The 9,227-nt window shown below is 44.6% G+C and overlaps 1 protein-coding gene across 2 annotated transcripts; it reads left to right on the top strand.

The window, feature by feature from the left end:
* Positions 1 to 308: 308 nt before the first annotated feature.
* Positions 309 to 7,758, top strand: nags (N-acetylglutamate synthase). 2 transcript variants are annotated; one of them, XM_079281800.1, is made up of 8 exons: positions 309 to 773; positions 1,881 to 2,161; positions 4,015 to 4,228; positions 4,312 to 4,492; positions 4,668 to 4,707; positions 4,867 to 4,998; positions 5,105 to 5,287; positions 6,083 to 7,758. In XM_079281800.1, the coding sequence occupies exons 1-8, from the start codon at positions 405 to 407 to the stop codon at positions 6,240 to 6,242; spliced, it is 1,560 nt and encodes a 519-aa protein (XP_079137926.1). In that variant the 5' UTR covers positions 309 to 404; the 3' UTR covers positions 6,243 to 7,758. The 2 variants fall into 2 exon arrangements, with proteins under 2 accessions (XP_079137926.1, XP_079137927.1); XM_079281801.1 differs by having other exon boundaries at positions 5,105 to 5,174; positions 6,083 to 6,223.
* The last annotated feature ends 1,469 nt before the right edge of the window (positions 7,759 to 9,227 follow it).

The raw sequence follows: 9,227 nt of genomic DNA, 5'->3' as shown, positions 1-9,227 counted from the left end.
GTTAATTGTGTAAATCGGCCTATTAGGCCGTATATTGAAAGTTTTATTTGGCATCAGAAGTAGGCTTCACGTTGGCATCATCAACATCATCCTAATGGGATTTGTAAGTTCATATTTCTATAACATGAGTTTTATAGACACAATCAAACTCCTTTCAAGGTGCATTTTGCTGTCCTTTTGAATGAATGCCTGTATGAGGTCAGTAAAACCCCTTTACCACAAAGCCGGTACCCGTGGTCCGCCCCACCCCGCCACATCCCAGTCTAGTGAAAATTGAGAACTGCCGACGCAGCAGCTTGTTTGAAACCCTCTCCACGCTGCTCGCACCCGGCGGGGGAAACTCATGCAGTCCTCCTCAACTACAGCGTTCAGCCCGAGAGACCCAGAACTCTTCCGCAAGCAACATGGCCAAAGTGACCAGCGGCGCCTCCGGTTGTCGAGCCATGGTAAAGGCAGGGAGGTACTTGTCGAGCCCGTCTCTGACTCGGTGTGACGGCGGCCTGCGGCAGCGGAAGATGTTGGGTTCACAGCGCCGAGCGATGGGCGCTGACGCGGCCGGCACGGGAGGAAAACCCGTGGCTTCGGCCCAGCAGGAGCAGCTGGGCGGTTTCACCGCCGCAGACAGACACGCCCCGAGCAACCTGAATCTGATTTACCGGGACGTGAAGGCTTTTCTCAACGAAGTTGGGGGAAACCCCCGGGAGGCTCGGTACTGGCTGACCCAGTTCCAGAGAGCGACTTCGGCTCAGTCTACTGCTTTTGCTGTAATCGAGGTATGCTGGGGTCCACTTTTAGTCAGTTCAACAGATCTGGTACATGTGCTGACGTAACGCTATGTGGATGTAGTATGGAAGCTCATTTACGCGAGTTAAACATGTGATAGTATTAATTAGTTTTAGTCTTTTTATTATTTATGAATTTGAATCAAATCATTATTTAATACCAAGCCATAATTATGTTTTTGGAGAAAAAAGTGGTGTTTTTTTTCTATGATTTTTTAAACAAGTGGTGTAAATTGATGTATTTATAATGACCATGTTAAAAAAAAAAAATCCAAAATTAGTCAGAGAAAGTATATATTTTATGGAAGTTGGTAAGTAGCTGAGGTAAAAAATATTATACTTCATAATTAATACGATACATAGAATATGGGAAAAACTATTTATTTGTTTGTAAACCTATGGGAGTTGAGGCGTCACCTTAAACTATACAACAAATAAGCAACGTAAAACAAAAAAAGACACAAAAAAACAACTAAAGACCCATCTTCTGAAAACAATGGGAAAAAAGCCACATTGAACCACTACCTGTAACGTTATAAACACAATAATAGTTTCGTATTTATAGAGCAATCTATAAAGAGTAGACATCACAAAGTGCTTCACAACAAAAGACAAAAACAGACACGAACTGCAGACATCAAGCTCAAAACATAAAAGACACTTAAAAGCAAACGAAAGCAAGTCTAAACAAATGGGTCTTGAGCTGCTATTTTATTTTTAAAAGTGTCCACATTGTCCAATGGGGGACAGTCTGCTTTTGTCTTGACTCTGTCCGTCCGTCTGTGTCTCTGTCTCTCCTGTTGCATTTTCTCTCCTGTTGCGTTTTTATTCAACAATCAAGCAAGTAGATGTATTTATGTGCTGTCCAAAATTTTCATGTCCCGTTGAGAGTGTAAGTGTTCCGAAAAGGAATATAACGTGTTAAATGTCTCTGTACATTTTGTCCGAGTTCAGTCTCTCTGTCTCTGACACGAAGGGAGTAGCCTGCAGGCATGATGTTCGTGTGTGTGTGCTAAGTTTTAATGCATGTATATTTGCAAGCAAGCAGAATATGATAATGTGTTTACAATTTGTACACGTTTTTCTCAACACTCCCAGGTGGACAGCTCAGTTTTCGCCAGCAGGGATGTGGTCCAGAGCCTGGCCTTCGGGCTCTCCTTCCTGCAGCGCATGGACATGAAGCCCGTGGTGGTGATGGGCCGGTCCGCGTGCGAGGAGACGGGCCCCGCAGAGCCGGTGGCGGGGTCTCCGTGCACCCGAGGGCTGGTGGAGCGGAGCCAGCAGCTGACAGAGGCTCTGCAGCAGCACTCGGCCTCCGTGCTGCCGCTCTTCTCCGCCGAGTCCTTCCTCCTTCTGCATGAAGCCCCGTGCGGGAGCAGGTGAGGGGGTTGAGACACTGGGGGGGGGAATTGTTTTTCACCAGGAGCTGATAATGTTCACTGCTGCGGGATTTCTGTCAGTTTTAACATATGCAAAAGAAAAAAAAGTAAACGCCGTAGAGTTGCCACCGGAATTCAGCAGCAGCTCGTTGCTATGCATGCTCTTTACCCTCGACCAGTATGTGTTTACCAAACAGTAACCTGATGAACCTCAACCTCAACTTTATTCTCTCCAAAGGGAAATTGGGGAAACATACCCGATAATACACTCCCCACTCAAGGACCACTTACTAGCCTTTTACTAAGCTACGCTTTCACATGGTCGTCATCAGCAGTGGAGTAAACTCGAGAAAAATCGAGCAAGTGGACCTGGACTTATTTTGACAACGAGTACTGTGAATGAACCTTCATGCTTGAGGGGGAACTTCAGTATCTTTCCGCTTGAACTCCTCAGCATCAATGCACTAAATCCACTAAAAGTGCTTGATTTTGCCACTGACTTCCTCAGATTGTTATTCTTGAGTGACTGAACTCATTGTGGAAAGGAGAAGTCTCGTTCTGAACACTCGCATACACATTGTCGAAATATTCAGCTGAAGCATTGGAAATCTTTCAGATAGAGCAAAGCGACGCTCTCTGTACTACGACGCAACAAACTTGTTGACAACACCGGCAACTCCTCCTCCTCAACTCTCACTCAGCTTTCCAACGTTGTCTTCCGGGCAGCAAATCACATGACACGTGGAACGTAGAGAATTTATCTTCAGCGTTGTTTCCATAATATTGTCAGCCACTTACTCGCAACGAGCGATTACATTGCAGCCCGTTGAGCGGCTGCCGTCTGCAGCGTTCTTGTTTGATACGAGACACTTCATACACTTAGACACAGAAACATGGGAAAATAGGATCCAGGTAACCAAAGTTACCCTTTTAATAATACTATGTTATAGATATAGAAAACGCATGCTTACATCTACCAGCTCAAATAGAATACATCCAGCCAATCATCGATTACCACTTACCACTTCATATGGAAGACTCATCATCAGCTGTCACATTATGAACATCTGACATTTTGATGGCTCAAGTGTCTAATTGCTTAGCTGCAAATGTTCTTTATAGATTTAGGAACTTCTTGTATTGCTGCTCAAGAAAAACTACATGCAAGAATAATAAAGCAATGTCGATTCTTTTCTTAATTAAACACAATATAATCAAAAAAGAACCGATAAGAGTATCGATAAGGAACCGAACCGATAAGTCTAGTGTCGATAAAATCCGAACGATACCCATCCCTAAAAATAAGTGGTCAAACTATGTGCAGCAGAGGCTGAGATATCTTGACTTTTAGTCACTATTATGAGTCAAGCTCCAAAAGTGCTGAGTCTTACATTTCCCATATTGTACCTGTACCAGAAATGCCAGGTTCAAACACAATGATCACACATGCAAAACATGTCGATTTAGAATCCGAATGTCAACATGATGAATGAAGCGTTGAACTACTCGGTGCAGCCCTAAATTTAAGTCTCAAGTTCATGTCAATATGATGTGGGTTCATTTTCTTCAAACTTTAGAGAGCTCCGTTGGACAACAGTTTCCACAGACTGAGGAGTAAACGGAACTTGGCGTATAACATTTGTGGAGTGCCCTTTAAAAGTCAGATATTTTAAAGACCTCGTTCTCTGCTGTCTGGATTTGAATGGGAGTGAAGTTAATGACGAACATGAAAGGTCTGCTAAAGTCATATCGCAGTGGACGGACTGCTGCTTTTGGCGAACACATCCGTTTTACCGCCTTTTCCTCAACCCTAACACCCATCTGACCTCGTCTTCATCGTCCTCTTCCCGCAGCGCTCCGCCCTCCGTCACCGTGGACACCAGCCTCCTCCAGTGGAGCCTGAACTGTGGGACGATCCCGTTGGTTTGCCCGGTGGGGAGGGACGGGCGGGGCTGCTCGGTGGCGCTGGACCAGACGGTGGTGACGGCGGCGATCTCCCGAGCTCTGCAACCCCACAAAGTCATATTCCTGAACAACTCTGGAGGTCTCCGCAGCCGAGAAAACAAGGCACGCTCTGACTAAGCTTCCACTGACACAGTAGATATGAAGTTTGTGTGTCCGCACATTAATCATTTGTATTTGTGCTACAGGTGCTGGACACAGTGTCGTTGCCCAGCGACTTGCCCATTCTGTCCACGGCGGCGTGGCTGAGCACCGTGGAGCGCCGCAGGGTGACGGCCATAGCTACACTGCTCAATCAGCTGCTGACCGAGTCCTCCGCGGTGATCACCTCCGCCAACACACTGCTGACCGAGCTGTTCAGCCACAGAGGCGAGACCACCGACTCACTCGCTCACTCTCTCCCACATGCACGGAGAGCTGTTTATTTTGAGGTGTAACCCGAGAGGGCACTGGAACATATATATGTGTGTGTGTGGTGATCATCAATGATTACCATGAGTGTACATCTAAATTCTTGTTCTTTCTGTCTGTATTTGTGGTTCAGGTTCAGGGACACTCTTTAAAAACCAAGACCCAATACACCGGCAAGTACTTGTCACACATACACGGGGAATCCGACCCGTAACCCTAAATTCCCCAAAGTCATGGTTTCTTTCTTCTTCACAAATTTAAAGGTACAGGAGCATGCCGTGCATTTGACTCACCTGTTGGATTTATAGTGAATACATGTTCCGTGTGTGCAGGTACAGCTCCCTGGAGGGCATCGATGCAGAGCGCCTGCTGGCCCTCATCAACGTGTCGTTTGACAAAACTCTGAGGCGAGACTACATCGACTCCCTGAAGGGACGACTGCACTCCATCTATCTCTCCGAAGGGTGCGTGCAAAGCAACGTCCACAGATAAATCCAGATCGGAGTCAGCAATGCAATCTGTGTCCTGTCCTCTCTCCTGAATGTCTTTTCTATCCCTCCGTCCCTCCAGCTACAGCGCGGCGGCCATCATCACCGTGGAGCCGGTGAACAGCGGCACCCCCTACCTCGACAAGTTTGTGGTGAGCAGCAGCAAGCAGGGTCAGGGCACCAGCCACATCCTGTGGGAATGTATCAGACAGGACCTGGGCAAACTGTTCTGGAGGTCTAGAGCCACCAACAGGATCAACCCCTGGTGAGGTGCACACACATTTGAAAAACTCTCATGTTGGTATTTACATTACACTAATTTGTCCAAAGCTACTTACAGTGTGTGTATTCTACACCACGCTGGAGCAAAAATTGTGAGTGTGTTCCTTTTAAAACAAATGACTGAAAGCATGTTCGGTGCTACAACTCAAGGTGAAGTCTAGGAACCGTGACCCCAGAAGTTCACGAGCACCCTGAAAGTGTGGTAAACCTGAACTGGTTATCATCTGGAGATGTACAGACTCGGGCTGGGCGGTATACCGGTTCAACCGGTATACCGGTTTCAATTTCCCGTACGATATGAATTTTTCAGATTCTGTTGCTCTTCAACAGGCAGCAAAATATATTGTTCGGAATCCGATTGAAACGGATCCGATTGAAACGGCTTCACCAGACGTTTCATAATTTAGTTTTATCGTCAATGTAATAACTGTTAACATGCCACCAGGTTGTGGTGCCGTGTCTTCACATCGGGCCACTCTGCTGTTGTCGGCATGCCTCCCTGTGATTGGCTCAGCTGTTTCAGAGCTATGAGAGCAACGATGTGACCGGCCTATTATCTAACCACCACACCCTGTGATCTATATTCCTCTTCACTGTTGCACTTTGACCTACTGCTCATACGTTGACCAAGATAGCAGGGGCGTTCGAAGACACCTGCACCCTGAGACCTACCGCTTTGCGTCTGTTGTTTAGCCATTAAAACGGGGCCCTTAGCCTTGTTACGATATGATTTCAAAAGAAACAACGGCACCTGGACGTTCTCTCTCTCTGTGTGCAGGTACTTCAAACACTGTGATGGCAGCTTTGTTAACGGGGAGTGGACGGTCTTCTGGTTCGGTCTGACAGACATCAGAGATTCCTACGAGCTGGTGGAGTACGCCAAGAACCTCCCCGACTCTTTCCACGTGTCCTCCCACACCGCCTCCGGCGGGTCCTGAACCACCTCCTCCCAGCCGATGGCTGTGTGGCTCCTTAACTCAGCTATGAATCTATCAATATCCTTATCTTAAATTCCTTATCTTTGCTCTGACTCGACTTTTTTTCCTCTTTTAAAAACTTGAACGCCAAATCTGCAGTGAGAATTTCATACTTGCGGAATGTTTACAAACTTTTAATCATCCTCTATTCTGAGGGCTGGGGTTAGCTCTAAAGCTCATAGGCATCCTTACTTTGCTAAGAAACACCACTAAGGTGTTTTTCACTACATTTTAAATACAATTTTCTTTCTTTCTATTTATTAATTTTTTTAATTCCAGACGGAACTGATGTTTTTCACACTCGTGATGCTGTCGAGAGTGGAGGAATCTCAAAACTACGGTCTTATTTACCAAAGACTGTTGGGCATTACAGAATCGTTCCTCACATTTGGAAACACAAACGGGGTGTAGTTTAAGGGGAATATGTTTTATGGTCATATGTTTGCATCTACCGGTATAACTTGAATACACACATAAAACCTACCCATAAAAAAGCTATGCTATTTTATTATTTATGTACGGCATATTGATATTTGATAAATTGGGGCCCATATGTGAAAGGTATTAATGTTATATGTACAGATATGATTTATTTGGCCCAGGACTTACTTGATCCTAATGTTGTGATTGCAGTATTACCTTTTCAGAATGTTACACAGTGCTTATTTTTTTTCTTTAAAAATACTGGATGTGCTGTTTTTCAGTTTTTTTGTTTTTGTTTTTTTTCCATCATCTTTGACATATTTCCTACGGACTAGTTTTCATCACACAGCAGGTTGAGCTGAAGATGGAGGATAAAGGACGATGTATCTCTGAGCTCCTGGATTCTTACTAAACCGGTCCATCAGTCATGTGACCTTTTCTTTGGTTCGTCTCTTGGCAAACCGGTTACTGAGTAACTAACTGAGGCTTGCAGTATTTAGTGGGAGGGGAAGTTGCAAAGAAGTGAGTTGATTAGATTTGTATGCTTACTGGTCACTTTACTTCAACCACAATGTTTTGTTATTGCAAATGCAGTGAGGGGTGTGTGTGTGTGTGTGGAACCTCCTTGAAATACACTGGTCTACTGAGGACAGTTTCAGGATTAAAGGAGCCTTCACCTGCAGTTTAGTCTGTTTTTATTTTCAAGTGTTCATGAGTTGGGATTTCCCCAGAAAGCCGGTTCTAAATGGGAACCGGTTCCAAATTAGTGGTGTTGACAAGGTCCAGGGTAAACGGTTCTGCTATCAGTACTTTAGAAGTTACTGAGTGAGACCTCCTCCTCTTAAACCTCCTCTCTCTGTCTCTCTCTTCTCGCTTCATGGCAGAGAGAAGAAAAAGATCCAAAGTGTGGCTTCATTTTACTCGTGTAGATGCTGAGAACTCTCTTCACAAATGCAATAAAACCCTTTAAAGTAAGGGAGGTAATACCAGTCATCAAAACATTCGGCAGAACATTTATCTGCAGAAATGCTCAGTTTTTCTACTGTTTGGTGAGCAGCCGTCCATCTTCGTCCACTGCAGGTAACGTTAGCAATGCCATCCGGAGTTTGATCATAAGAATAGGCTAATAAAGCTTGATAAAGCTAAATGCTAAGTTCATTCTTTAGCTGCAGAGGTATTTAATGGATTTTGGAACTTCTTGTATTGCTGCTCAAGAAAGACTATTTGTTTACCTACAAGAACAACAAAGCAATGTCAAGTCTTTTCTTAACCGTCCTGTCGTGTTCAGGTCAAATCTGACCGATTTACAACTTTAATCAATCATACATATTGTGTTTTACATCTGATTGCCTCAAGGCCTCATGATATCCTCCACACTAGGCATTTGAACATATCAAATTGCTGATCACCACTTTCATTGAATTTTTTGTGGTTTGGTCAACTTTGTAACACCCATGGTGTTTCCGGTCAAAAGTGACCGCCATAGGAAATGAATGGGAAACACTAGATTATGTCCATTCATCAGATGGAAAACAGCCCCATACACACCCACACAACCACAATAACACCAACACACACACACCTACCTGTGTGAACACCTGTTCACAGCCCCAAATATAAAGTTGTACACATTTCAAACTTCAAACAAAAAAATCAGGTGTTTGTTATGGGAACCCATCTCTATACCACGCTTATGTGCCCATCCCCCCACGTGAACCACACCTTCCAGACTAAACAATGTTTCATGTCTTCTCACTTTCCCCCTACATAAACCTTTATTTGTGCCTTGCTCTCACTTTACTCTGTGAGCACAATGTCAGAGAGGCTCTGGACCTGATTTTTGATCCAGATGAAGAGGAGATTGAACCGGAGATAGACGAAGATGTCTCAGAAATTGAAGACAACATTGATCCTGATTTCAATCCGGACTATTATGAGACTGACCAGTCAACAGATGGCGAGGAAATGGCACCAGAGAAACAGGCACCTGACATTCCAGACCAAGGGTGGCAACTTGCTCTGGTATTCATCCTCCCAGGACAGAGGAGGCAGAGCGAGAGTTGAAAACAGAATAAGGATATGCAACATCTCGCGTGGATGACATCAAGTCCAGCTTCCAACTCTTTTTACCAGAGTCCATTGAGGGTATTATACTGGAAATGACAAACCTGGAGGGGAGGCGTGTGTTTGGGGACAAGTGAAAAGCATTGGACCAGACCTCCAAGCCTACATGGCTCTGTTGATTCGAGTATATCGGTCAAACAATGAGACCAGAAAAAGTCTGTGGGATGCGGAGTCCGGGAGGCTTATATTCCTGTCAACAATGTCCTTACAACAGTTTCGTTTAATTTAGCGATACATTTTCAGTGTCTATTATTTGTATATTCACAGCAGTTATTCATGTACACCACTAGTCTGAGACATTGTTTACAGCTTGAAAATGTGTTAAATAAAATTTGGTGGTGATTAATGGTTTTTGTGTTCATGTAAGAGCAGTTAAAACAGACAAACAGTAAAGTAAGG

This window comes from Melanostigma gelatinosum, assembly GCF_949748355.1.
Source record: "Melanostigma gelatinosum genome assembly, chromosome: 13".
NCBI lineage: Eukaryota > Metazoa > Chordata > Actinopteri > Perciformes > Zoarcidae > Melanostigma > Melanostigma gelatinosum.
The sequence above is the reverse complement of the archived record's forward strand: the minus strand, read 5'-3'. Positions and strand labels throughout refer to the sequence as shown.

Excerpts from the sequence above, each read along its gene's own strand:
- nags (XM_079281800.1), top strand. The coding sequence starts at position 405 with ATGGCCAAAGTGACCAGCGGCGCCTCCGGTTGTCGAGCCATGGTAAAG. Across the intron at positions 774-1,880 it reads CTGCTTTTGCTGTAATCGAG|GTGGACAGCTCAGTTTTCGC; the intron begins GTATGCTGGGGT and ends CAACACTCCCAG. Across the intron at positions 2,162-4,014 it reads GAAGCCCCGTGCGGGAGCAG|CGCTCCGCCCTCCGTCACCG; the intron begins GTGAGGGGGTTG and ends CTCTTCCCGCAG.